Below are 27,582 nucleotides of genomic sequence, written 5' to 3' on the forward strand. Positions count from 1 at the left end.
GATCGCGCCTCCCCTAGTTCGCAGACCCGGAAGTAGATGTGTCTCACGGAAGCCGGGTTTGGCCCTGCGGCTGCTGCCGTCGCCGCGGAGAAATTGTTGGAGCTGGCAGCCTAGGAATGGTGAGACCTCGCGGTTCGCTTCTGAGGGTTCTGAGCAGAGTTTGGGGCGAAATGGAGTTTTCCAGAGTGCCGCTGGGGAAGACCCCCCCCCCCCCACAATGTTTGGGGCCCCGCCCCGGTAGCGCCCCGAAAATCTGCGCATGCGTGGGCCGGACCGGGCCAGAATCTGGTCCTAGATGTTACGCATGCGCAAAGGTGGGCAAGGCGAAGGTGGGGTGAGACTTGACCTGGGAGTTAGTCTCCTGTCCCTCGCCACCAGTTCGTGGGGCTTAACCCAAGGCAGCGAGGACATCTGGGTGCACTCGGTGCTTTGCTTTTGAGTTTCAGGGCTGACTTCACCACTCTTATTCCGAGCTCCAGAAACAGACCGGCACTACTCCCCCACCGCGGGTGTGCACTCGGAGAACGAGGGCCAGGGAAGGAAGGGGGCCCAGACTTAGCCTCAGGCTACCCTTCACCTGACCCCCAAGTGTCAAGATTCCCAGCTGTATCCTACGGAGCCGAGCGACTAGAGCACCTGGGGGCAGGGCCAGAAAACTGTGCGGAGAGCCGCCCTGGTCTGAAGGGGCGGGGCCCGCAAGCGGCACGCCCAGAGAGTCCCCAGTACCTGAGTTCTCTGGGGTTAGGAGCAGGCGCCCCAGGGCGGTGGAAATTCGCTCAGTTACCAAACCGCGTTTTTTTAGGTTCCACGCAGTCCCACCCGCTAAATCTTCAGCCAAAGCTGAAAATGAAAATAAAAATTAGATGGACGGATCAGAGTTCGATCTCCATTTCCCTGCTTTGGCTTGGAAGGGCAAGGGTGGTGCTGCTGAACTGAGTGGGCAGCGAAGATAAGAAAAAGTGAGCCACTAATCCCTTGTTTCCTGCTGGTTTATAGTCGAGGCCCTTCCTAGCGACTGTGAGTAGAATCATAGAGGTCTGTGGACCCCCTAAAATGCTATGTGTTTGTACATTTTCCTGGAGTCCATAGCTTTTATATTCTAAAAGATGTCGGTGACCTTTAGAAAGCTGTTGGTTTATCAGGGTCATGGCAGAATAGAGCCTTGTGTTTCTTCTCCTTATGTCTTCCCTAGTTTATGGGATCCTGGGGGAGCTGTTCCAGTAGAAGGTGGGGCTGGCCCATTGGAAACCTGTGCCTCAGGGAGCCTTATTTCTCCTTTGCAGAATCTCCTCTCAGCCTCTAAGCTCACCTGGTCAGAATCCTTGGATGAGCCTGTGGGACCCTTCCTCCTAGCCCTGTGGTTTGGAACCAGTGGCTTTGGGACTGTAAGAGGATGGACAAAGGTAGTATGAGGCCAGGCCAGCTCCCCAAACGCTCAGGCGCCAAGCATCTGCTGATTCCACCCCGTGCCTGGCACGTATGTCTTTTCGTCCTGACTGGGCATTGCCACCTCCCCCTGGGCCAGCACCACCCACGTACCTCTCGGCAGAGGCCACAATTGACTGACTTGCTGTTGAGCTGCCGCTCTTTGGCACGGCTGCATTTTGATGGCAGAGGGAGCAGTTATGCCCAGAGCCCGGTGTGTCGGCATCACCAGTCTGACCTGAGCACCATGTGCTGCACGACATGACACGTGGCACCGGGAGAACTGCCCAGCGTGGAAGGTCTGGGCCAGGTCTGAGCCCAGATGGGATCTGGATGGCCAAGGAACTCCCACATTAAAACCTCAAATGTCAAGGAAGCAAGGGAAGGGCCAGGAGGGCTGGCAGGGGGAGGAGGAGCAGAGGAGGGGTCCCATGTTCAGAGGCTCAAGGCTCTACTAGGCACTTAGGAGACTTGAGTTCACTGCTTTTCTTTTTCTAGATTCTCAGGGGCTGCTAGATTCATCTCTGATGGCATCAGGCACTGCCAGCCGCTCAGAGGATGAGGAGTCGCTGGCAGGGCAGAAGCGGGCTTCCTCCCAGGCCTTGGGCACCATCCCTAAACGGAGAAGCTCCTCCAGGTAGTAAGGGTTTGAAGGGCCAGGAACTGGGCAAGGGCATTAGGTGCTACATGTCTTCACCACTGTTGCAGTGGCTACCCGAGCCCCTCTGGAGCCCAAGTACTGGCAGAGCCTTGTGCTTTTCCTACCAAATCCCTCTTGTGGGATATGGGCCAAGGGAGGGCGATCTGAGGTCTTTGACATGGAATCTTTGTGGTGCAATACCCTGTCATCTCAGAGGGATGGAGCATAGCAGTTCCATGCCCCATCCACTGAGCCGGAGCAGTTAGCGCCCAGCCGGGAACCTGCTCTGTTTCAGAGGCTGAGTGTGTGCAGGTGGGTCCTAGGGAAGGGGCAAGGGATGCTCACTGGGTAGGACTCTCCACAGGTTCATCAAGAGGAAGAAGTTTGATGATGAGCTAGTGGAGAGCAGCCTGGCTAAGTCCTCTACCCGGGCGAAGGGAGCCAGTGGGGTGGAACCAGGGCGCTGTTCGGGGAGTGAACCTTCCTCCAGTGAGAAGAAGAAGGTGAGGGATTGGGAGATGTGGGGGCCAGGGCCAGATTTTGTTTTTCCCCACCACCTTTGCCAGCTGACAGGGGCCCTGGCAAAGGAGACTTGTGAGAAAATCGGGTGGCCTCAGCCCCAACCTCAGATGCCTCCCTCCTGAGAGCCCATCGCTCCCTACTCCCCCTTTCTTGCTGCACCCCCCCCCACACACACACCCTGTCAATGCGTCCTGTATCACATTCTGTGTGGGAGGCATGGAGCGTGCATCTATTCTGGGAGCAGACAGCCTGTTCCCAGCATTGCTGGGTGTAAAAATAACCCCCAGGTGGCATTGCTCTGGCCCTAGACACCGTACCAATAAGAGTGGTTTCCTGGTATCCTCCCCACCCACCCTCCACTCTGGGGTTGAGGGTGCCACCAGCAAAGAGAAGACCCCATATGTTCAAGGATTATGTAGAAGTACTTTGGTAGAGGTGGGAGGGGGAGGGGTGGGGACTAGAAAGCCGAGCTCCTGCCTGTGTTGCTTATGGTTGGGTGGGACCGGGGCCACCACACAGTGTGTGAAGTTCAGGGTCCAAAGCCCCATCTGCCCTGATGCCGGCTTTGAGCTCTTCCTGTCCTCTGCTCAGGTGTCCAAGGCCCCTAGCACTCCCGTGCCGCCCAGCCCAGCCCCAACCCCTGGACTCACCAAGCGCGTGAAGAAGAGCAAACAGCCACTTCAGGTGACCAAGGATTTGGGCCGCTGGAAGCCAGCGGATGACCTCCTGCTCATCAATGCTGTGCTGCAGGTAGTGCTTCCCACTGCAGGCTTCACGTCCCCCCTCTCCCCCCAGCCTGCGGTTCCCAGCCCCTGCACTAGCCCAGCAACACCCTGGGGGTGGCAGGGGAAGGGTCCTTCCCAGCTCTAGGGCTGGGACCAACCCATCTGGGGCCTTGCAGACCAATGACCTGACATCTGTCCACCTGGGCGTGAAGTTCAGCTGCCGCTTCACCCTTCGGGAAGTCCAGGAGCGCTGGTACGCCCTGCTCTACGATCCGGTCATCTCCAAGTGAGTGGGACCAGCTCTGGCAGCATGGAGGGACGAGGAACACTAGAATTCGGCTCCTGGAACAGAGAGAGCTATACAAGGGCCCAAGGGAGGGGCCTGGGAGGCAGGACTCATGGGGCCTTGCATCCTCTGGGATGATATTGAAACCAGGCAGGCTTGGGAGGGAAGCTTCTTCCTGCTGCCAACCCGGCTAGTCCTGGCTTGATGCCAGAAGCAGGGGATCTGGAAGCTGCAGAAGCAGCCTGGAAAAAATATCCGAATGAGCGCCAGGAGCCCTGGTTCCACCCGGGTGGTCTTGGGCAGGTCACTTTCCATCCTTTCCCCACTGACCTCCACAAGAAGGAGTTGGAACAAAAGAACACCAAGGCCCCTAACAGTCCAAGTTTCAAGTAAGCCTGTGTGCATATGCCGTGCACACTTCCTCCTCAGCCACTTCGTTTAACATTGTCATTACTGGCGGGATGCTTACCACCCGTCTTCTGTTCCACAGTCTCTAACACCATTTAAGCTGTAGCCACGGCCCTGACAGGAAGGGGGCAGGGCTCAGCTTTGGAGAGAGGATGTGGTGGGCAGTGGGTGGTCTTGGGATCTCCCTCAGGACTGGTCTCTGGGGGCTGTGCCTTGAGTGTCTTCGAGGAGGTGAACACTGGAAACTCGATTTGTTGAGTTGCCTGTTACGCTTTCAACAAACGCATGAGGCCACAGGTGCAGTGCTAAGCCTTCGGCTGGTCCTGCTGAGGGCCTGGCCTCTAGTTCTGGATCTCAGAGGCCTATAGGAACCCCGGATTGCTTGACCCCCTCCCTTCAACCCTACCCTCTTTCTCCCTCTACCCCCTCAGGCTGGCTTGCCAGGCCATGAGACAATTGCACCCAGAAGCCATTGCCGCCATCCAGAGCAAGGCCTTGTTTAGCAAGGCTGAGGAGCAGCTGCTGAGCAAAGTGGGATCGGTAAGGCTGAGGAGCAGAGAAGGGCAGGGTGGGGACCTAACCACTGGGAAAACTACGGATGTGGGGAGGCCCCACTGCCCAGAAACGTGCCTGGCAGGTCTCGTATATTGGCAGGGGCCTTTGTGGATGGGGTCCTTAGGAAGAGCCAAGACCGGCTCCCTCTCACTTCTCCCAGCTCCTGGTGGGGCGGGGTGGGGATGACGAGGTCGAGACAGGAATGAGAAAACCCAAATGCCGAGAACACGCTTCTTGCCCTCCAGACCAGCCAGCCCACCTTGGAGACCTTCCAGGACCTGCTGCACAGACACCCTGATGCCTTCTACCTGGCCCGTACTGCCAAGGCTCTGCAGGCCCACTGGCAGCTCATGAAGCAGTATTACCTACTGGAGGACCAGACAGGTAACTGGCTCCAGGAGCTGGCGGAGTGGGTGTGTGCGTGTTAAGTGTGAAGCTGTCTGGGCACAGTTGCCCTCAGGTGCCCAGTAACGGATCCCTCAGTGGCCCCCAGTGTCTTGCATCTCTTGGCAGCAAAACTTCCTTCCAGGAGGAAGGAAAGTGGCTGGAATGACACTCAGCAGCATGGTAAGGGTAGCCCAAACCGTCTGCAGTCCTGAGCAAAAAGTCTAAATGGCAGTGTTGTCTCCCACTTCCTGTTTTTGTTGTCGTTTTTAACATATTTTGCTATTATGTAAACAATACGCTAACATAGTCTTCGTGAATAACGTTGAAAGTGAATAAAAGGTGAAAGTCCCCTGCACTGCTTTATCTTTCCCCATTTCCCCCCCAGAGGTGGTAGGGTCTCTGTCTTTCTGCCCCTTCCCTCTCTCCACTTTCCTTCTCGCTGCCTTGGAGCCATGCGGAAATTCCCATTGGGCCTTCACACCCAGGCCCCCTGCCTTCCTCCTTTCCCAGGGGCCAGAACACTCTCTGCCCACCTCTTCCTCACCAGCAAGTTCTCGCTCCTGATGACAAACTCGGGGAAAGTCAGCTGACTGAAGTGCGGGAGGCTCTTCAATTTGACTTGGGATTTGGGATCAGGCTTTCGTGGTGCAGCATAGTGTAGACACACACTGCCCTCCCTTCCTGGATGGTATTGCCCATCAGCGTCTCCATAGTTGTCCACACTGTTCTGGAAATGAGGCTTTGCCTGTGCGCTCCGCCTCCTCCCTGGGTCTTACTGCTCCTGGTTATCAAAAGATACTCCTGCAAGAGGATTTGAGGAGATCGTGTCAGGGATGCCCTGTCTTTCCTTCCTGAGGGTCTCTGCAGTTAGTGGGCAGCCCTCTTTATTCCTGCAGCTTCCACAGCTCTGCTTCTGCCTCAGACTCCGACGTCCCTGAATTCCCACAGAGAGTGGACACCAGATAAAGTTGATTTATGCTGCTGTAGCTGGCTTCTTTGAAAGTTATCTTGTGTAAACGTCTCTGTTAACTCAGAGGTTTAATGTTTCTCTCCAAGAGTCTTTTCTGTGGGTATTTGATTTCTCCTTCGCTGTCTAGTGCTGGGAGGTCCTAGGAACCGGGTAGATACACTGCTTGGTTCTCAAGTTGGTTGAGTATTAAATTGGTGGGATTTCAGGCAGCTGCAGTGGGGGAGCAGTCGGGGGGGGTGGGGATGACTGTCCCAGTCCCTTGTTTCCCACACAATCTGACCTAAGGGGGTTGAGGGTGTGGAGCACTTGTGGCTCCTGTGCAGCCCCCCTCACTTCCCCAGCCAGACAGTGACCACACCCCGGGTGTTGACAAACTCCCCAGCCGACGGTTTCACAGCCACTAACTACTGAGTGACACTGCAGTCCTGGGAACAGCTGGCCTTAAGGCAGAAGTTCTCAGAGTTTGTGGGCCCCCATCCCCTTTTGCAATGTGGTCAGAGAAAAAAAATGGAAAAACTTCCACGAAACTATTTATTCTCAACACATCTAATGGACTCTGATATTATTCTATCCCGTTTCTTTTTCTTTTGGGGGGGGGCGGAGGAAGAAATGAAACTAATTTCATGACTGTCAATACCTCATGACCCGCAGTTTGAAAAATACTGGCTTACGGTGGGGGCAGCTCACTTCTGGCACATCCTGAGGAGCACTTGACCGGCATGTGCCTCTCTCTGCCCCCTGCTGAGTGTGGCAGAGAATATTTGGGAGCGTATGATGTGTCGGAGGAGCATTTTGGATTTGGAGTCAGAAAAACAGAGCTTGGGTCCTGCCTCTGTCCTAACCCTGAGTCACATGGCTTAACCCTGCTTCCTGTGTCTGTCCCCTCGTGTGCACAGGGGAGCTGACAGCGATGCCTTCCCTCCTTAGTTCAAGGCTGTGTGAGAACCCTCGCACACTGAAAAGCACACACAAAAAGTCAGCCTTAATTCCCTTTTCTTTCTAGAACCACCTCTGCCCTTAGCTAATGTCAGGAATTCTTTGTGCCAAAAGAGGGTGTCTAATCTGGTCTGTGCTCTGTTGCCTATTGATTGCAGCGCAAAACTGTTGCCACAGGTTGTCTTCACAGTTTGTCCCCTTAGTTCAGTTGCTGCTCGGCAGCTTAGGGTGGAGTAGGAGCGGCGGCGCTGACCGTCCCCCCGTCCTTTGTTCAGTGCAGCCGCTGCCCAAGGGGGACCAAGTGCTGAACTTCTCCGACGCAGAAGACCTGATTGATGACAGTAAGCTCAAGTGAGTGGCTGGGGCCACAGACAGGGTACAGAGTGGAGTGTGCCCCCCCCACCCCCTTGGGGTGGGCCAGAGCTCCCTGGGCAGCACTGCCCAACCTGGCCTCCTGCTGCTGAGAATTGGGCCCAGCCCACACCCAGCCTTGTGCACCGCTTGCTGCTCTTGGCACCTGGTCTCTTTGCTGAGCCCCATCCCTTCAGCACCCCCCCCCCCCCCCCCCCCCGCCCCGGGAAGGAGGCTAGTCCAAGGTCAGAGGAGCAGCCTCCTGGGTTGTTCCGCTGAGAGACTGAGGAACACCCTAATGAGCCAAGTAGCACCTGATGGTAATAGCAGGTGATCCTGATTCCTCCTCCTTCCCCCTTCTTCCCACAGAGACATGCGGGATGAGGTCCTAGAACATGGTAAGTGTACCCTGATGGGGACCGTTAGGGGGTGGAAGCCCCTGCCAGCACAAAGCATCGGTACGAGGTGCTGATGACCTCAGAGCATCCCCGCTTACCACCCTGCCTCACCCCAGAGCTGACGGTGGCCGACCGGCGCCAGAAGCGAGAGATTCGACAGCTGGAACAGGAGCTGCATAAGTGGCAGGTGCTGGTAGACAGCATCACAGGTGAGGCGGCGGGGGACCCGGGGGGGGGGGGGGGGGCCTGCTCCAGCTCCCTCTGCCCCACCCAGAGCCCCTGTGCTTGCCTGGCTGGCTGTGCCCTCATTTCCCACGCCCCGGCTCCCTGCCTTCCACCCCGCGGCCCTCAGGCGGGCTCTGCGTGACACCAGCTGCTCCCCCTCGCAGGCATGAGCTCGCCTGACTTCGACAACCAGACTCTGGCGGTGCTGCGGGGCCGCATGGTGCGGTACCTGATGCGCTCCCGAGAGGTAAGGCGGGCCCGGCCCCTGCTTCCCCGGGTTTCCCTCTTCCGCCAGTCTTGTCCTCGCTGACCTCTTCTGTGTCTGGCCCCTGATCTCTCGTCTTTCCCTGACCTGTGTAGACCCATTCCTCAGGTCCCAGCCCTCACCTACCCCGTTTCCCCAGATCACCCTGGGCAGAGCAACCAAGGATAACCAGATTGATGTGGACCTGTCTCTGGAGGGTCCGGCCTGGAAGATCTCCCGGAAGCAAGGTACCGGCAGGCGGCAGTGTGGGGGTGTCCCTCCCAGCCTCTCGCTGCCCTCCGGCCCTGCAGCTTGGTCTCCATGGGAACCCGCTAGGGTTGAGCAGCTGGCATTTCAAGAGCTCTAACTTGGGAGTCATGGGTGCCTTCTAGCCTGTTCCCGGGAAGCAGTGTGTGTGGGGACTGCAGGCCCTCTTCTGGCCTCCCCTGTCTCCTCATCCCTTTCGCCTCTCCATCCCCACAGGTGTCATCAAGCTGAAAAATAATGGTGATTTCTTCATTGCCAATGAGGGTCGGCGGCCCATTTACATCGATGGACGGCCTGTGCTGTGTGGCTCCAAATGGCGCCTCAGCAACAACTCCGTGGTGGAGGTGAGCTGGGAGGGAGGTGAAGAGGTCATGATGAGACTCGGGGCGTGGGAGGCCGGTGTGTGGGCCTGGCCCCCAGTCCCACCTGTCCTCAGCCGCTTTTCTCTCTTGCCCACAGATCGCCAGCCTGAGATTCGTCTTCCTCATCAACCAAGACCTCATTGCCCTTATTCGGGCCGAGGCCGCCAAGATAACGCCACAGTGAGGACTGGTGGCGGGACCCGTGTGCTCTGGCCTCCGGTTCCCCTGCCATTCCAGCCCCTAGGAGCTAGGAACTCAGGCTCCTGGAAAAACCATGGTGGGCAGGAGGAGACCCAACTGGCCCATTGATCTGAGCCTCTGTGGGAGGGCAGGGCTGGTCCTTGGGAAGCTCCTCGAGGCTGGAACCCTCCGGCTTCCTTAGAGCCAGAGCCCCTCCCCTTCTCTCTCTGCAGACCACCCTCCTCTGCCCCTCAGATTCCCACCTTTTCCCTTTGTCTCCAGCTGATTGGCTTCAGACTTTTCCTTTATTATTTTTCTTTTGTAAATAAAAAGCACCGAGTTCCAAAGTAGTTCTTTTTATTATATATATTTTTTAATATAAAAAATGGGACTGGTGAGGCAGGGACACATGCAGGGGATGGCAGAATCCCTCGGCCTCAGGCCTGTCCTCCATCCTGCAGAGACAGGTCAGAGAGCAGGCTGAGGTGGGGCACCAAGATTCCCAGCCTGGGGCCTGCCCCTGAAGCTCCAGCCCACTCTGAGAGTCAGGGGCCGGGCCCTCTTTAAGTCTCAGGCTCCCTGCCCTGAGCCGGGGACCAGCACAGAGTCCTGGGGAGCGGCTGCCACTCTCTCTGCCGCCCCGAGTTCGGGCAGAGCAGCAGACGGCAGCGTGTCTGGCAACACTGGGTTCTGGGGCTGGCAGTCAGACCCCCGTGCCTTCTTCCTGGGTCCACTGGACTGTGCCAGAGCCGTGGCAGCCGATAAGCACCATCTCCAGGCTATGGGGTTCCCAGGGCAAGGCCAGGCCCCCTGACCCTGGCGGGGGCTCTCCAGTACTCGCAGCCTCGGCCTGGTTAGTGGGTTCCGGGGGCCCAGTCCTAGCCCCTTCCTCGGGGGCCGGTGAGCCAGGGGTACTGGGCTCGGGGCAGAGCTCTGCTGAGGCCGGGGGCTCTGAGTCAGAGGTGGGGGTCCAGAAAGCTGTGGCTCGAGGCCAAGGGGAGCTCTGAGAGGCCGGGGGGCCCCAGGGCCAGGGTGCTACGAGGGGAGGGGGCCCTGGACGAGGGTGGGGCCAGGTCCCACTCAAGACAGAGGCAGCTGGGGGCTGCAGGCAGTACGAGGATGTCCCAGTGTCCACACACAGAGGCTGCAGGAGCCCAGAGGTGCCCGCTAGGCACGGCCCCTCTCCCGATGCCCGAAGGCAAGGACCCTCCCCGTGGGGCGCCAGGACTTGCTGCACAGCCTGGCGAAGTGACTGCAGACCCTCCCGCATCTGCAGCACCTGCTCAGACAGCTCTGTCACCTTTAGGGAGCGAGGCAGGAAAGAGGGCGAGGTTAGAGAGGAGTCTGGACCTCACACAACGGCAGCGCCCGCCCCCCTCCCCTCGGCTCCCCTCCCCACCTCCACTTTGCCCCTCACCCACCGCCTGCCGCAGCTTGTCCAGTGTGTCTGTGTTCCTTGCCTCACTGGGCCCGAGGGGGACAGTGAGCAGGCCGTTTTCTGCAAAGAGTAGACTAGGGTTACCAGCCAGCACCAGGAAGAGGCCAGGCATGGGGTCCAGGCCTCTGCCCCAGTTAGCACAGACCACACTGGCCTGGCGGGGCCTGATGCCAGCCACGGCCACTTCCAGCCTTGCCCCAGTTGCCGAATTCTGCCCAAACCACAAGGAGCCCTTGGGCACGCTGCCCCACACTTTCCCCCTCAGGACGCTGCCCTCTGCGTCTGTCCTCCAGACACAAGACCGCTCCCAGGAGCTCATTACCTGGTCCTCTCTCGGGGCTGCGTGGCCTGGGGACCACTTTCAATTCTGCTTCCCCCTTAGCCCTCTATCCTCCCCAGGGTCTTAGCAACATTATCTTCTTTAACATGCACGACAACCGTACTGCAGACCAGAAGCTGGAGCGAGAACCGAGATCTTGCTGCTGGAGAGCTGACCGCAGGGATCCAAACCCCTTCCCGACCACCAAAGTGCTGGTCTTAACCACCAAAATGCCCAAACCATGCAGGCTGGGAAGGACAAGAGGCAAGAAGTCTTTACCCCACCGGTTTCTCAGGGGTGCACAGGGCAGAGAGGCAGCCCTGCCCACCTGCCGCTGCCCCCCACCCCCCAACCTCGGAGCAGGCCTCAGTACCTGGTCCAGGGGAGGGGCTGCTGCTGCATTCCGGGCCAGGCTGCCCCACACGGAAAGAGAACTTGGGCTGGTCGGAGCCACAGCCATCCTCAATGCCATCTACTACCCTATGGACACGGGTGCCAGGACAACAAATCAATCCACGGGCAACCACTGTGGTGCCCTAGTGTCCACACACAGGAGCCCCCTGGAGTTCGGGGCCCAGGAAAGGTAACACGTGGTCCCTTTCCCTAGGAGCTTGCAGTTTTGCCGGGGGGTCCAAGCTTGAGCAACAGGACACAGTGGGAATTCTGAGCAGTAAATGGCCATGGACCAAACGGTTAGGGAGGGGCCGCAGGAAGGTGGAGTCCAGGAAGGCTTCGTGGAGGAGGCTGGGACCGGTTAGGATGGAAGGATGGACACCCAGGGGAGGAATGTGCCTGGCTGGACCCCAGGGCTATCGCCACCATCTTTGCCAGATCACAGGGGCCCAGGGCCTGCTTACCTGGGGCTCAGATCCGGGGGTACATTCCACGGTACAGAGGGCAACTGCAAACCCTCTAGGCTTCGAGGGTGAACAGAGGGGCCGGCCTCAGCTTGTGAAGCCCCTGCCCTGCCCGGCCGTCCTCTGCTCCTTAGCCTGGGCCGGGGCGCGGTTCGCCGTGGGGATAGCAACTTAGCAGCGGAAGAGGAGGATGTGCAGCCGGGGGACAGCAGGGGGCTGGAAGGCTCGTCCGCTGGGGCCGGTGAGGCCGCGGGGCCCTGCTCCCCATCCGTCTCCTTCTCCTCCAGTGTGGACATAAGGGTGTTGTCACCACTCAAGGAGCTGGTGTCTGCCTGGGGACAGTGGGGCACAGGGAACCAGCCTGGATAGCCCCTACCGTGTCCCAGTCACCTGCCCCCCCGTGACCTCATCTCCCTAGAAGGAGCCATCTTTGTTAAACTGGATGCCCAAGATCTCCCACCCTCGGAGGCAGAGGCTGTTACTCGTGGCGGTGAAAGGAGGTGGGTGGGGGACTGCTCTTCTGCTGCCACCACAAAGCCACCAAGCCCTGGAGGAATTTGCTGCCCTTCAAAATTCTAGGCAAATGTGGATACATCACCCCTCTACCTGGTCCCTCAGGCTAACCGAACTGTCCGGGGGAACACAGTGCTAAAAACTGGTTTAGAACTAGTGGTAGAAGCCAGGAAAATTTGAAGCCCTTCAGAGCAGTTGTCTCTCATGGTGAGGAAGCAGGGAGAGCCGCAGGGCTCTCTTCGGAGGCAGCCTGGAGGACTAGTGCCCAGCCCTACCCAGGGGCCCCATCCCTCACGTGTGGCCTCAGCCTCCATCCCTTAAGACTCCGCTGTGGACCAGGCCAGGCCGTCCCGGGCGGGCCGGGGAGAGCCGGCAGGGCTGGCGGAGCACGGCTGGGCTGGGCTCTAAAGGACAGCGTGGGTATGAAGGGGCAGGAGACGGGAGAGTGTAGACCCCCCACAACGTGTGGGGGTGTTAACACCAGGCCAGGCGCTCACACGGCTCCTCCCCAAACCCCAGCCTCTGCCCACTTCACCAGCCACCCCCCCAGCCCCCTCCGCACACATTCCCGGTGCCCTCACCTCTGCGGGGCCTCCGCCGGCACCCAGGTTGTAGCTGAGCTCCCCTCGGAGGCCCCGGCTGAAGCGTGGGGCAAACTCGGGGTACAGTGCGAGGCTCTCGTGCAGCCCAGTCAGCTGGAGACACTGCAGGACGCAGTAGGTCAGCCCCTTTACATCAGCATTGGCCTTGACCACCTGTTCCCGCCGGGGCAGCTCACAGCCAATCAGATCACCCTTCCCTGGGAAGCGGAAGTAGAGGTCAGCAAGCCCTGCCCCTCAGCCCACGCACAGAGGGTCAAGCAGAGACAGCTGAGCTTCCCTTGTGAGGTGAGTGGGGCCTTCGGAGCCAAGACCCGGACGGGCAGAGGGGCCCAGGCTCCGGCCGACCCCCGGCTCCTCAGACAGACTTGGAGTGAAAAGCACTGAGGCCCAGGAGCTCAAGCACTTCCGGGATGGAAGCCACTGTCCTGAAACACACCTGAAGTTTAGCTCTGAGATTAACTGAGCGGTCAACAATTCTGGTGGTTCCGAGCTGTCTGTAGATGGGAACCCGGGCCCCATCTCTACCTATAACGTCTGCAGGAGACCCCACAATCCGGTATCTTTCAAGCCTCACACGTGATTCAGGTGGGGCTCATCCAGGAGCCAGCAGGTTAGTGCCCAGCGCGGCACAGTGAAGAGGTCAGGCAGCCACGCTTCTTCATCTCCCTGAACCCTGGTTCTTGCGGGACGGATTTTGTACTGACTGGGTCCTGGTGCTTTCTTGATCTTACCAGAAGGTGTCAATGTAGGATTTTCCCACCACCCAGCTGGGACTGCCACCTGGCTGACAGCAATTGTAAAATGGCATCAGTTAGAGTCCGTATCCCAATCTCAGAGATGTTAAATTACAGGGGGGAAATGTGCATCTTACAATCAATGAACTAGGGTGCCTCCAATCACGGACATGTGAGGAGTAAGCAAGTTAGTGTAGGTAAAGTGACTGACACAGAGACGATCAAAGTTCGTTTCCTTTCTCTCCCTCTGGACAAGAGTCCCCTGTAGATCGTTCCCAACAGAGACGGCCTGCCGTAGGCAGAGCACTCGCCGCCTTCACAAGGCAGCTCAGCCCACTGCCGGAGTTCGCAAGATTGGAAAGCGTTTCCTTACCCTCAAGGAAGAAGATGGATCGCTGCCACCCTCCACCGTGGGCTGGCTCGTGCTGCCAGCAGGACTGAGCTTAGCAGCTCCTGTAAATGTTCACGGACTTTTGCTCAAACTTAAGTGTAGAAAGCATTGCTGTTAAATTGTATTTTCTTGGTTTCGGGCCATCCTTCTGGTTCCTTCTGAGAGCTGTTTGGATCTCAATGTGCTCATCTGATGAATGAGCTCTCTCTCCTGTGTGTCATCTGGAAGTAAGAGAAGTGTGTATTTTTTGTCTTCATCCAAGAGGTGAGATAGAATCGAGAAATAGGACAAGACCAATGACAGAGCCTCCATGCCATCAGTCTCAGACCAGAGACTGCCCTCCAGGCCGGCATTGCAGCCGGAACCTCCAGCTCAGCGTTCCAGCCCCCTCAGGTCTTCCTGGTACTGTCACCCAGCCCACTTCTCTTCTCTTGCCTCCTTCCCCCACAACCGACTGTGTGTGCTTAGCTGTTAGCTCACACGCAGAGGTAGGGGCCAGAATTGACGCCACGAGCTGCACGGTGAGCCTCAGCGGCCAGCAGCAGGCAGGAGGCCCCTGGATGTCCAGCGAAGGAGGCAGGTGGGGGCAGGAGTGAAAGCAAAGCAGAAAACCAGGTTGTGGGGAACCGGGCATACATCAGGGCACCCGGAGCCATCAAGTCAACAGAGGAAACAATTCCTCTGGAACGTGTGTGCAGGCACAGGATGGATCAAAGGTGGCAAAAGCTCCAGTGCTGGGGACGCAGGCAGTGAGGTGAAGGTGGCGGACATTCTTGAGGCTCGTCTTAATAGTGAACAGGATTATTCTGCAACCTGGTGCGTGGCAGCAGTGAGGAGATGTTCTTACAGGACCAATGCCAGCTCCCAGCCACACTGCTTCCTCGGCTCCGAGATGAAAACCATCTGTTTAATAATCCGCTCGTCAGTCTTGACCAGTCTGCAATTGTCAAAATCTGTCTGTTTGCCCTTCTGAATCTCTCCAGTTCTCCAGCATTTCTCAAGGACTGCCAGCTATATGTGGGGGGCCATAATTCCGTTTCCTGGGAGTCCTGGCATAAAAGGCATCTAGGTCGGGAAGCCAAACTCCCAGAAGACTCAAGGTGAAAGGTGTGGCAGCCTCTCACCTCTCTTACCTCCAAGACCCCCTTGATGGTATTTCTTTTTCCTGTTGGTAGATCATCCTCCTCAGGGAAGCGGGGAGGGACGCACAGTAGCTTCTGGGCATCTAGTCTTCTTAATTCTCCAGGTTGGTGACAAACCTCAGCCCCTCCAGGCGTCAGCCACCCCCACGGTGAGTCTACAAGCACTTGGCCGAGGTTTCACCTCCCTTCCATCCCCTGTTGTGAGGCCCTCCATTACCCAAACAGGTCACAGAGTTCCTGCCTGCTGGGGTCGCTGCTGGGAGCCTCCCACAGCCACGGACACCCTCAGCTCTGTGTTTCCAGGAGTGCTTTGCGTGTGCCTTCCTAAAGCCCGGTGTGTACAGCGTGCCATCCTGAAATTGTGCCCTTCCTTGGGGACACGGCCCTCCCTTGATCAGAGCTCCTGAAAGCACAGTGTTTGAAGCCTTAGGGTTGGCAGACTAGGTTCTATCCCCACCAGCCAATTCATGAACCTCTCCAAGCCTCCTGCTCCTTCCGTGCAGAACAGGCACGACACCAGTGCCTCTGCCAGGGGTTTTGTGAGGTTTGTGTGAGCTGAAACACCTAAGGGCCAGCCCTGCAGTGAGACCCTTGGGATCAGCATTATTCTGACGTCCATCCCACAACTGCAATCTCTTCTTCCTTGTCCAGGGACTCGACCCATTTCCACCTCTTTCTTTTGCCAAGAAGGGAAGTATATAGGCAGAGTCCGAGCCCTGCTGTTGCCCGCTGGGGCCCTGGGCCTGCTCTGTGACCAGCCCTAGGAAAGCACAACCCCCCTCTCCCCTGACCTGGTGGAGGGGCCCCACAAGAACAGCTCTCATTCCCTTCTTGCAGCCCTGCCTAAGCACTCTCTCCAACACTGCCATCCCTAGCATTTGATTTTTCTCCTTGGCAGGAACTGCTGATCCCCCCCATCCCCTCATAGGCTGCAGGCTGGTGGTCCTCCACTCACTCAGGGAGCCTTGAACACCTCCTTGTGTTGCCACCCAGTGGTCACTGGGTCCGCTTTGAGCTTTGTCTGCTTGGCGCTTTGCGCCATGGCTTCTCCTGACTCCGTCCTGGCTGTTTCTCCGCGGGTGGCCTTGCCTGTGCCCCCTGTCCACGTTTCTGCTGATGGGGCCCTGGTTCCACCCACCTCCCCCGAAACCCCCGCTTCCTCTCCTGCCCTCACAAACCTAGGATGGCAAGTACGGTGCCGCCCTTGAGCACCTCCATGGAGCCGGAGCAGACAAAGTAGAGGGCCTGGAGAGCGTCCCCTTGGTGGATGAGGTACTCGCCAGGCGTGCAGAAGGCGGGACGCAGGGCCAGGGACAGTGCCCGCAGGCAGCCACGGCTCGCGGCCTCAAACAGAGGCAGCTGCAGAACCTCCTTGTGCAAGTGCATGGCGATGTCTGCTCGAAGCTCGTCTGGGAGGCTCTGCAGCAGCTGCAGGGGGGAAGCAGGTGGGGAGGTTAGTGGTGGCAGAATGCAAGGCAGCCTCCAGCCAGCCCTCTTTACATCCATCCCACAGGCCTTAGGAGCAAGGGGAAGTGTGGGAGGCACCTGAGGCTCCGTGCCTGTAGCCTGTACCGGCAGTGCGGGAGGCTGCCTCTGCCCCCCTCCCATCACTTTAGCCCACCGTGAGCTGCTTGGCTTTCCTCCTCCAGGCCCAGAGCCGGATGTCGGTGAGCAGAGCCTCCAGGCCTAACAAGGGTGGAGAAAGGCCTTCAAGGCTTTTTGACTGCCCTCTGCCCCATGCTACTGCCCACTCCCGGGGAGCAGAAGCCAGGATTTTGTGTTCCTTGCCCCCCAGCCCACTCCTGGGAATTTTAGGCCAAACGCATACTCCTGGAAGGAGCAAAGGCTGGAAGGGCCAGCCCTGGAGGCCTGCGCACCTCAGTGGTGTCGATACCGTTGTTCACAGCCCACGTCGCCTGGAAGTACTCGAGCATGCGCTGCTTGAGGGGCTTGGGGATGCGGTGGATGCGGATGTAGTCTCGGAGGTCACGGGTGCGGCTGTGGTACAGAAAGCGGCGGGCGTACATGCGCTGGATGATGGCCGTCACGTTCCCAAACACCACCGCGTGCATCAGGGCTGGGGAGGGTGGCGAGAGGGGGTCACCTCCAGGCCCGGCCTGACACCACGCTGGACACATCTGTCCTCCCTCCCACCATCCAAGTCTCCTAGGCAAGACACGGGCCGCTGTGTGGCAGGGAGTCCTGCAGCCACATGGGACTCCCCTGGCCCTGGCTCTGTGTTCCTTCAGTCCCCAAAAGCAGAAGAACCTCTGAGAAGGACCTTGGGGCCCTGGGGGGAGGCGGGGTGTTGGGGCCACCTGGAGCCACAAGTCTGAGAGTGGGCCCAGGACAGGGAGAGCAGCAGGCCTCACCGCCAATGAGCATGGTGCAGATGGAGAAGATCTTCTCGGTGTCCGTGTTGGCGGACACGTTGCCGAAGCCCACGCTGGTGAGGCTGCTGAGCGCGAAGTAGAGGGAGGTGATGTAGGCGCTGCGTAGCGAGGGGCCGCCCAGGAGCTCCAGCCCCGTCCTGTTGGCCTCCCCGCTGACGCTGCTACAGTTGTCGTTCTGGCCGGAGCTGTTCCCTGCCACAGGGCTGCGGCCCACCAGGTAGTAGGGGGTCTCGAGTCGGCGGGCCAGCTCCTGCAGCCAGCCTGGGGAGGGGACAGGGCACACCTAAGCAAGCGGGACGGCACTGCCACACCACAGGCGCACGTGTGCCCACTGCTTCCCCCGGGGCGGGGGCCATGTGGATGCAGACCACCCCCCCATGTCTTCCCACCACTTTCCTCCTCTGCCGGTCCAGCACACCCTGTCCACCCCCTCAACCCTGACCAAGACAAGCATGTGAGGACGAGGCTGTCGTCTCTCCAGCCGGCGTCTGCTGGTGCCGAGAAGGGAGCAAGGCGCATTGCACCCTCTCTCCCGTGGCTGCCACTGATCCCAGCCAACGGGCCCGGCTGGAGGGGCACAGGACCCGCACCGGCCAGTCTTGTTCCCAGGGACGGAGAGGTGAGGCCACCTCCTCTGCCCTGTCCACCCAGACTCCTCTTGCTCTTTCTCTGGGCTCACCTGCTCCCAAAGGCTGCTTCCCCCTCACCCCTTCCACAACCACACAAACCACCCAACCCCATGTTCGCATTCTCAAGCACAGCATGGATGCGTGCATATGCACCATCAAGGCCACAGACGTGCTCTGCAGTTGAGAGAATGAGGACACACACGTATGAGCACATTTACAGGTGCACAGCCACAGCCACTCACACAGGAAAAGCCTGAGCGCACTTGGGAGAGAGACAAGGGCACACAGGTGCTTGCACTCAGACACCCAGGTAGGCGAGGCGAACACGAGCACACAGGTAAGCACACTCAAAGGCCACAAACAGGCAGGCACCTGTGCACACACAGAGGCTCCTGAGCACACATGCAGACATGGGTCAGCCTGGGACACTGAGCAGAAGCTGAGAGTGCCCCAGTCCCCCCCATCAATCCCACACTCTCTGGCTTGGACTTGGCAGGAGGTGGAGCTGAGTACTGGGCTCTCTCAGGAGCTCCGGCTACCCACAGTCACTCTGAGTCCAGCTGGAAGCTTGTGGGAACTCTAGGGTGTTGGATGGGGGTTCCTGGGGTCCACAGAGGTCCCAGGGATCCTGGCAGAACCGGGGGTCACGGGGAGCAAGGGAGAGAGGGCTGATCTAGGGTGGAGACACAGAGGGCGGGTGCAGAGAGGGGGCTCAGGGTCTGTGGCTGCAATGGAACTCACCTCTCCACATGCGCTCTGCCCCTCCCACCTTGACACACCCAGCGTCTCTGCTCCACACTCTCCCGAACGCCTTATACACACTCTCCCTGCCATCTCTACGCCCCTCCTCACCCCCAGACCTGTTTATTCAGCGATCTCACAAACATGTGCCTCATGCACAACACCCGAGGGCCATGTGATGGGGCTCAAACGGACATGCTATGGGTTAGGGCTAGAGGACTCCCTAGAAGAGAGGACATTGGTGTTTGGTCTCCAAGGATGGCTAGAGTTTTGACTCAGAGAAACTGAGAGAAGGTTGTTCCCGATTTAGGGAAGGACCATATTGGGCCATCCCTAGGGATGGTGACACGTGCAAGCAGTTGCTCAGCTTAGCTGGAGTGTGCGGTTCCTACTGGGGGCATCACATTCCCTGCTAAGGAATTTGAGGAGATGTGTCAAGGCCTGAGCCAAGGTGAGGACTTGCTCTACTGTGACTTGACGTGTGCTGCAAGGATTCGCAGGAGTGTGCCAAGCTCGTCAGTCGCTCTTCAGCTGGGCCTGAGTTGAAGCCAGTTCCAGGTAAGGAGAGTGGGCAGCAAGGGGTGAGAAGCAGGAGGATGAGGGGAAGGTTCCAGAGGGGACTGTCCTCTCTGTCTTGGCCATGGGGCATTGGCAGCTCCTGGAGCTGGTGGTGCGGGGAAGCTGTTCCGGAGGCCAGTGGCTTTTGTTGAGAAATGCCCCGAATGATCTCCCTCAGCATTTAGTACAATCTTTTGAAAATGCAGCCCATCTCTATGGGCCTAACGGGAATAGGGGGAAGGAACTCTGTGTCGACACCACCCACAGCAAGGCAGAACCCAGGCAGGGAAGCCGGGGGCAGGGACCTCCCAGAGCCAGACCAGAGCCAGACCAGGAGGGGGCGCCACTTCCCCTCCAGAAATCCCTTCTGGGGCTGGACTCTGGGAGGTCTGGGTGTGGCTCTGACCCAGCTGGGGAGTCGCTTCCCTGGAGAAACAAGAAGGGGAAGATGATGTGAAGAAGGACTTGGAAACTCCCCTAATGTGAGCTAGTACCAGCCCAAAACAGAATGAAATTACTCCAGAATTTAGGGTGCAAGAATTAATATGAATATCTGCAAAACAGCCAGCCCCCCACTTGCCCATGTTCTCCACGGCGGGACTCAGAGCCCCTCCAAGAGCCAAAGATATTCTTCCCATCAGCTGAGCAGCCTCTGTGAGGTGGTCAGAACAAAGGAGCCACGGGGACCAGAGACTCCAGAGTGGCCCTATTTGGGCACAAACTGACCTGGGGATATGGTGTCTCAGCCCACTTTGGGATCAGGGCTTTGCATCACTATTATCTATCTCCCGGCCCACTGACCGTGTCGCCGTGTCCGCCTCCATCACAGCCTCCCTCTGGGAAGGGCAGGTGCCAAGGAGTTGACACTGCCTGCAGCAGCCCGATTCCGTGTGCTCGGCAACTAGAGCTTTGGGGAATATCCAAGTGGGCCTCTGGGCCACACACCAGTCTCCGCGGGCTTGGCAAGGGAGAGAGGATTTGCAAGAGCCTCCTTGGCCCTGGGAACTGATCGGAGCACGTTTCTAAGGCCCAGCTGGACTCCTGGTGACCCCACCAAGGAGCAGATGGTCATGCAAGGCCATCTGAGCAGCTGGCCTGCTGCCCATGGACTGGAACAAGCGTACAGGCCAGTTCCTGGGAAGCCACCAGAGGGCTGGAGGGCAAGGGAGGGAGAAGATGTGTTCGGTTTTGGAGCCTCAGGGTATGAAGAGTTAGAACTGGCGGGAACAGAATGGTTCAGAGTTAGAGGAAGGATGGAGGTTGAGCTGGTGTAGTGGCACCATGGAATGACAGGGGACAAGGTGAGGGGAGGAGACAGGGCCAGGGCGGAGGAGGCTGATGGAGGGCCTCATTGCTCAGGGCAGAGGGGTAGAGCAGTTCAAAGGGGTGTAGTTAGCAGAGTCAGGTGCCACAGGGACTTCAAGAGGATGCGGGTTTGGCCCTAGGAGGTCACTGCAACCTGCTGGGTACCATTTTGGGTGGAGAGGTGGGGGTGGGAGCCTTCCTGGCAGGAGTTAAGATGTGAGTGGGAGGCGAGCAGAGGGAGGAGTGGAAGTAGAGGTGAAGTGAAGGAGAGTGAGTACACCAGCGGAGCAGAGAGAAAGGCTGCATTTTAGGCCTGGGGGAGGGCAGAGAAGCAGCTGAGAGGGATAGGCCTGCATATAACAAGAGTGGGGAAAGGCCTTAGAGGGCAAGGTGTGGGGGGTGGGATTCCGAGAGGGTGGTGCAAAAGCACCAGGCACCAGAAGTACCCAGGGCAGTGGCTCCCTGCACGGCCTTCTCCTGAGAAGGGTTGATTCTCAGCTGGGCAGAGGCCTGAAGAATGTGACAAAGGCTAAGGCCACAAGGAGGGCATGATGGGTGAGTAGGACTCCCCCGGGCCCACCAGGCTTTCTCCACTATGCCTGGCTGCTGAAGAACAGGCCTACCTCAAGGTAGTGGCTCTGTCACAGTCACACCTGTGTGCACGTGCACACACACGCACACACGCGCGCGCGCACACACACACACACACATACCAGCCCCCACATTCTTCTCACAAACACACACCTACTTGCATGTATGCCCCAGATACACATGCAGACTTGCACACATCCCTGACCCCCCCATATCAGCTCACAAACACACCCGTGGACTCACATTTCCCTGACACACACACACTCGAGCAGACATATTCCTCTGTTACATATGTACACACACACACTCCCCTCCCCCGCCACCCCTCGCCGGAAGCCTCTGGTACCGATCTCCGGCAGCTCCGAGGCACTGCTCTCGATCTCCAGCTGGCCGATGTAGAACCAGACGCAGGCCACCCAGTGGGCGAGCAGGGCGAACACAGCCATGAGCAGGGTGAGTACCACAGCACTGTACTGCGAGTAGCGGTCCAGCCGCGGGAGCAGCCGCAGCAGCCGCAGCAGCCGCACCGTCTTCAGCAGGTGGGCCCCAAAGTACTGAGGTGGGGGGAGACGGAGGTCACCCCAGGGCCGGCCCCGCCAGCCCTGCCCCAAAGCCCACCCAATCAAGCCACACTGACCACGTTGACCTTGAAGGCATGTAGCAGGTCAAAGGGCAGCGCCGCGATGACATCCAGCAGGAACCAAGTGGTGACATAGTGGAGGCAAATGGACTTTGGGGCAAATACCACCTGGCCTGACTTGGACACAAACGTGGTGCGGAAATTCAGCACGATGTCTGCAAGAAGTCAGGGTGGGACTCAGCATGGGGTAGCGGAGGGGCCACACCTTACTGGGCATTGACACTTTACTGGGTATCTGACATGGCCTGGGGCACCCTACCATCGTAGTTCATACAGAACTCTAAAGGGTGGATACTGTTATGCCCATTTGATGGAGGGAGAAACTGAGACTTGGAGAGGCTATCATCAGCTCAGGGTCATATAACCCGTTAGCAGTAGAGGTATGTTTGGAACCTAGGTTTGATTTCAAAGCCCACAGGTCACAAACAGGGGGAGGGCATGGGGGACACTTGTCAGCAGGCACAGGAAGCCATGCAGACTATCCCCATCAAAGCCCGAGGGGTGCCCGGCATGGGGTGGGGTGGGAGGCACAGGACACACGTACCAAGAATGAAGAGGACCTCCACAGCCAGATCACAGACGCTGGGGGCACTGCGGGCGGCGCTGGGCTCCCGGGCTGTGCTCACACACACGCTGTAGGGCACGGTGACAGCCACGTAGAGGGTGGCAAGCAGGATGAAGCCGTCCCAAGTGGCCCTCAGTGCCCCACAGTGCAGCAGGATGAAGGGTGACTTTCGGATGGCTGCTACTTTGTACTCAGGCAAGTTTGGCTTCTCCCCAAACACCCCCTGAGGGGGGCAGGGCAGGTCCAGCCAGGGAGGACAGGAAATTTATAGAAGCTGAGTTGGATAGGGTCTGGGACAGGCGGCCACCTCCTTTCTCTCCCTGCATACTCAAAGCAACCTCTGACACGGGCATTAGAGCCCTCATGTTACAGATCAAAAGACTGAGGATCAGAGAGCCCACTGACTTAGCTGAGGGCACACAGCCATTTAGGGGAAGAGCCGACATTGATCCAAGTCCCATCTGACTCCAGGGCCAAGACTCTATCTTTGATGGATCAGGCATCTGACATTCCCTCTCTCAGTCACAACCCCAAAGTGCTGGTGGGGCCTGGGTGGTCCCCTGGACATCCTCTCTGTGCTGGGCTTAGTTCCCCTCCTCCATCTCCTCAGCCTGCCCCTATGGTGCCCTGCCCCCCAAACACACACCCTTATGCGCAATCCACCTTATTGAGCTTGTGCTTGCCCTTGGGCTGCTTCTGCAGGTGCCCAGACAGGTGGTAGAGCACAGCCCGGCTCCGCCGCCGGTTGGCATTGAAGCCTTTGGCTCCTGCCCGGCCATATCGGCGCCGGCCACCACCTGCAAAAGAGCGGCCCGTGAGGATGGTGGGGGGAGTGCCCACACCCCCTAGCTAGGGTCTTGTGTGGAGGACACCAGTTGCTGGCCCATGACCTGGGCCAGTCTGACTCATTGACTGGTTAGTCTGTTTAGAATTGGGGGCTCCAGCATCCTCACTTCCAGGGGCACTTATAGACACTCTTCCCCATGCCAACTTGCAGGAGAAGGAGGTCTGGATTAAGGCAAAGGCAGGAGAGGATTTCCATAGGGAAAGGCCTGAGACAGGAGTGGGGAGGTGGTTCCCAGGGCTGGGGGGTGGGTAGGGGGGATGGAGAGTACCCCTAGCATCCCCAGCTGCCCCCAGTGACAGCCTTGTGAGCTGGCCATAAGGCCTCCCCAGTCCTTGGAGGATACAAGAGGGGAAAGGTCCCAGGGACTAAAAGAGGGCTTTGGATGGGGCTCCTAGTCAGCTCTGTGTGAGGGAAAGGTACCAAGTGGGTCTGCACTGGGCCCCACTAATTGGTCCGAAAATGGTACTTCGCGGGCACTAGCGGAGTTTGTTTGCTTTCCGTTTCTTAGTAAAGTTGACTTCAAAACTCCAACTTTGTCTCAACTGGTCTCTTTGGAAACAAGCTTTCCATATCTGGGCATGTGGAGATGAGAGCAGCACAGGCCTCTCACCCAGCAAAGTGGGACTCAATGAGTGCAAGAGGGTGGGGGGACCCGTGAGCCCAAGCTGGGTGCCAAGGCCCCACCCACAGCAGCTAAAATCAACAGCCCCACGGGCACCCACCTGTCTCCTTCCAATTGTCAGGGCCCCCTCGGTTCTTGGTGTCACTGATATCCTTGTGAGAGACCAGGAAGAGGGCCACCTCCCCTTTCTCATTCTTTATGGGTATCACATCGAGGAGACACCAGAATGGGAGCCCTGGGCACAAAGACAGACTTAGCCTAGCTCCTGTTCTCCACCTTGCCCGAGGTGACAGAGGTTCCACTGCCACCCCCCCCCAAGACACAAGCAGGATGGGGGCTTTTCTGGGAGTGGAGCGGCGGCCTGGCTCCATATAGGACAGGGCTTGATGGAACAGAGAGGGTGAGGGAAGGCAAAGGAGAGCAGAAATGACCATCAGACGTGTGTGTTCATAGACCTGTCCTACTGAGACCGGGACATTTTTCCGCTGAGGTGGGAAACTCAAGATTGGAAATTGAGTGGAGACTGAGGCTGAGGTGGGGATGGAAGAGAGAAGCCAAGGGACAGTGGATGGGGCGGGGAAAGTAAGGGGATGTGGGAAGACAGGACGGGATGGGGAGATGGAGAAGATGGGGATGGAACACAGGGGCAGTGGATGGAGTGGGTGCCAGGCTGGGTGAGGCCTCAAAAGTGAGGTGGGCTGGCCAGGTGGCCCCTCACCGCTCTTCCGGTACAGGATCAGCTCAGCCTTGAACTCCTTGTGCTCATCCAGCGCCTTGCGGATCTGTTGGCGGACAAGCTCACTGGTGTCTGGCCCATAGAGGAAGGAGCAGGCGCAGCCCCGCTGCATGACCTCGGCCCGGGAGAAACCCGTGAGGTCGCAGAAGCCATCAGAGCAGTAGACCACGGGGAAGAGCCCCGCCACCTGGGCATTGCCCAGCACGAAGTTACTGTCTGCAAGAGAGCACCTCTCAGAGGAGGCATGGGGTGGAGGGGCACAGGGTCTACCACCCCTCTTTCCTAAATGCCTGCAACCAAAGGGTGGGTGTCACGAAACCCAAGAATTCTGTGTGTGTGTGTGTGTGTGTGTGTGTGTGTGTGTGTGTGTGTGTGTGGCTGGGGGTTAGGGCAGGCAGGTGCGGTCTATAAACAGGAATCAGTGTGTCACCTGTGTACCAGTGCCCTGCAAGGGTCCACTCCTAGCCATGTGTGTATGTGTATATTCAGGAATCAACACCGAGGTTGGTGAATGGGGCCCTGTGTGGGAACTGTGCCCTCTGGACCGAGTCCTGAGCAGCTTGGGGCATAGGGTAGGGCTGGGATGCCCAAAGAGGGCTGTACAACCAGCTCTAGGCAGCCACAGCCCCACTCATACCTCTGCCAGGTCCATTCATGGCTGTCTGGCTCCTCTCACTGGAACCCACCTGGATGGGAGGCAGTCCAGGCCACCATTCAGGCTGCACTTTTTTGAACCCCAGCTGCCTGACGGGGCTCAGGAATTAGTGAATGTGATCAAAAATGGGGGTGTAAGCATGGTAGCTGCACAGCACTGCCTGAAGCCAGCAATGTATTGGGGAGTGGGGGGCACTGAATCAGCAGGCTGCAGGATGGAGAAGCCAGTGTGTGTGTGTGTGTGTGTGTGTGTGTGTGTGTGTGTGTGTGTGTGTGTGTGTGTGTGTATTGGGGCAGGGGGCTGCTCAGTGATGGGCTCCCACCACCTATCAGGAACTGCAAGACCATGAAGTGTGCCAAGCAGAGAGCTGGAAAGCCCCACTGGGGGTGAGTGTGAGGGAGCAGGAGAAGGAGGGAGGGGGTTTTCACGACTTTCCCTGTGCTCAGAGCCCTGGAAACCCAGGATCCAGAAGCTCTGGTCGCCTACTCCAAACTTCCCCAATCTTGGTAGGAATACCCGAACCTATCTTTGGGGGTCTAGAGGGGTCCTGTGGGTTTAGGCTGGTGAGTTTAGGCAGTGAGGTGAGCTTGGACAAACAGTGTGCTCCTAAATCCCGCCTACTCTATCTCCTTTGCAAACCTTTTTCCTAAATCTGATTTTTGAAACCTCGGGCTGTCCCTGAGCACCGCTCCTCTCCCTCGCCCCCCACCCCGCCCCTCCACTTCTATCTATGTTAGTCGGGGGGGATAGCGCCAGACTCAGGAACAGGGTGGGTTAGATTCACTAGGTAGGGGTTCGATCTCTAGCAAACAAATAGCATCCGGGGCCCCAAACCCTGAGACTTCTGGCCGTCTTGTCCAGCCTCGTGTAAAGTTGACCCTGGACCTTTTGGGAAACGGCGTCTGGAAGGAGATGGTGGCCCCGGCTACAATCAGGGCGTTGGGGACAGAGGGTGAGAACAGGAAGGAGCCAGGCTGAGATGTCGGGGAGCGGGACCTGCGGGAACCCTGGCAGGGAACGGCTTCTCTGGGAGCCAGTGGAGTGAAGGTCAGACTCACGCGTGCCGTCGAAGCGCGTGGCGATGGTGTCCAGGAAGGTGTTCTGCGGAGCCAGGAGTCCCCGCATGGCCGGCATCTTAGGCGGCCGTGGCCGCCTGCCCCATCCCTCCGGGGCGCGGGGGCTCAGCGCCGGGGGAGGGCGCCCAGCTCGGCCGCCCCCCACCGGGCCCCGCGCCCCCTAGCGCAGCCGTCGGAGGCTGAAACCCACCCCGGGTTCGCAGGCCCGGCCAGCAGCCGGTGCGCGAGGGGGCGTCCCCGCCGTCGGGGCCCGGAGCATGGCGCGCGGCCTCTCGCGTCCTGGCCGCCCACGAATGCCGGGCTCCAGACTCCGCGCTCGCCGCGCTCTCCGCACCTTCCGCTCGCGGCGGCGGCAGCAGCGGCAGCGGCTCCCGTTTCGGCTGCGGGTCGGCTCCCGCTCGGGCTCCGCTCGGCGCCGGGTCCCCGCAGCTCCCTCGGTCTGTCGGGGAGAGGAGGCAGCCTCCCTCCCTTCCTCCGGCGCCCGCCGCCTGCACCGGGGTAACCATGGAGACGGGCACACCCAGGCAGGGCCGCCTCCTTAAAGGGACAGGCCTCCCGCCTAGGGATCCCCTCCCCTTGGGACCTCGGTGGGGGCAGGGGAGGCGGCGGCCCCCCTACCCCCGCCGAGCCTGCTGCCCGAGCCGCCCCAAGCCGCCCCGCCCGCCCCTCGGAGAAGACCGGCGAGCGCCTGGTCCCGCTCGGGCTGACTCAGCGCAGGGGCGAGGCGTCTTTCTCTGCAGCATGGGGGTTCGCACAGAGCCTCGCAGACTCTCCTCCCCCGGAACGACCAGAGGAAAACTCCGGCGGGGGGGTGCGCGGGGAGGGTGGGGGGGGGCTCTGTGTTTTAGAAGACGCTTTCCCCAAGGAAAAAATGTAAAGGGAAAGGGGGCTGGGCGGTGGTGGGAGGTGGGGAAGGCAGGCAGAGGGACCCCAACTGTACGGGAAAGTCTAAAAGGAGATGGGCTGGAGGGTGTCTAAACGCAGCTTCTGGGCATCCAAGCCTTTGTCAGCCTCAACTTGACCCTCGTCACTGGGAGGTGCAGCTGCAGACAGGAGCTATCAGGAAACCGGAGGGTGGGTAGCCCTGGAAGTAAGGTTGAGACGCTCTCGGTGAGTGCCGGTGGTAGTGGTGGGTGTGTGTACGGAAAGGGTGTGGGATACTTCTACTCTTTGTCACCTTTTGCCTCTCAGGCAGCTCCCAAGGGTCAGGTTGCAAATACAGCGGACGGGTAGGACGTCAGACACTGGGAGAACTTCTTAGCCTCGTGCGTGCGGATCCCTGGCGAGCGAGCGAGCGGGGAGTGAGAAGGACCCGGCCAACGCTGCCCCAACTCCTCGAGTCCCAGA

At 58.9% G+C, this 27,582-nt stretch overlaps 2 protein-coding genes across 9 annotated transcripts; one reads left to right on the forward strand and one right to left on the reverse strand.

Moving 5' to 3' along the window:
• On the forward strand, window positions 1–9,231 carry MCRS1 (microspherule protein 1). 7 transcript variants are annotated; one of them, XM_086713481.1, is made up of 16 exons: window positions 37–119; window positions 803–1,017; window positions 1,284–1,735; window positions 1,924–2,062; window positions 2,430–2,568; window positions 3,179–3,337; window positions 3,489–3,598; window positions 4,438–4,546; window positions 4,807–4,945; window positions 7,130–7,205; window positions 7,575–7,603; window positions 7,720–7,812; window positions 7,993–8,075; window positions 8,233–8,320; window positions 8,556–8,683; window positions 8,799–9,231. In XM_086713481.1, the coding sequence occupies exons 3-16, from the start codon at window positions 1,687–1,689 to the stop codon at window positions 8,883–8,885; spliced, it is 1,428 nt and encodes a 475-aa protein (XP_086569607.1). In that variant the 5' UTR covers window positions 37–119; window positions 803–1,017; window positions 1,284–1,686; the 3' UTR covers window positions 8,886–9,231. The 7 variants fall into 7 exon arrangements, with proteins under 7 accessions (XP_086569613.1, XP_086569606.1, XP_086569611.1 ...); XM_086713482.1 differs by having other exon boundaries at window positions 803–959; XM_086713484.1 differs by having other exon boundaries at window positions 39–119; window positions 1,284–1,403.
• Window positions 9,222–26,861, reverse strand: KCNH3 (potassium voltage-gated channel subfamily H member 3). Of its 2 annotated transcripts, XM_025930304.2 has the most exons (15): window positions 26,218–26,861; window positions 24,487–24,720; window positions 23,869–24,003; window positions 22,963–23,096; window positions 22,279–22,522; window positions 21,732–21,889; window positions 21,441–21,648; window positions 17,250–17,531; window positions 16,755–16,954; window positions 16,056–16,305; window positions 12,590–12,807; window positions 11,496–11,827; window positions 11,012–11,118; window positions 10,303–10,379; window positions 9,222–10,181 (listed from the first exon to the last, which is right to left on the reverse strand). In XM_025930304.2, exons 1-15 carry the CDS (start codon window positions 26,291–26,293, stop codon window positions 9,585–9,587), a joined length of 3,252 nt encoding a protein of 1,083 aa, XP_025786089.1. In that variant the 5' UTR covers window positions 26,294–26,861; the 3' UTR covers window positions 9,222–9,584. The 2 variants fall into 2 exon arrangements, with proteins under 2 accessions (XP_025786089.1, XP_086569605.1); XM_086713479.1 differs by lacking the exon at window positions 23,869–24,003.
• Window positions 26,862–27,582: the final 721 nt, after the last annotated feature.

The sequence above is a fragment of the Puma concolor genome, chromosome B4 (genome assembly GCF_028749965.1).
Source record: "Puma concolor isolate L17-30 chromosome B4, mPumCon1.1.hap2, whole genome shotgun sequence".
Taxonomy (NCBI): Eukaryota; Metazoa; Chordata; class Mammalia; order Carnivora; family Felidae; genus Puma; species Puma concolor.

Bases quoted from the DNA above. Each gene is read 5' to 3' on its own strand.
- KCNH3 (XM_025930304.2), bottom strand. From the start codon at position 26,293: ATGCCGGCCATGCGGGGACTCCTGGCTCCGCAGAACACCTTCCTGGAC. The intron at 11,828-12,589 runs GTGAGGGCACCG...CACTGTCCCCAG, and splicing joins CCGGCGGAGGCCCCGCAGAG to GCAGACACCAGCTCCTTGAG. The intron at 10,182-10,302 runs GTGGGTGAGGGG...CGCTCCCTAAAG, and splicing joins TGGACAAGCTGCGGCAGGCG to GTGACAGAGCTGTCTGAGCA.
- MCRS1 (XM_086713480.1), top strand. From the start codon at position 1,687: ATGACACGTGGCACCGGGAGAACTGCCCAGCGTGGAAGGTCTGGGCCA. The intron at 3,599-4,437 runs GTGAGTGGGACC...CTACCCCCTCAG, and splicing joins TACGATCCGGTCATCTCCAA to GCTGGCTTGCCAGGCCATGA. The intron at 4,946-7,129 runs GTAACTGGCTCC...TCCTTTGTTCAG, and splicing joins CCTACTGGAGGACCAGACAG to TGCAGCCGCTGCCCAAGGGG.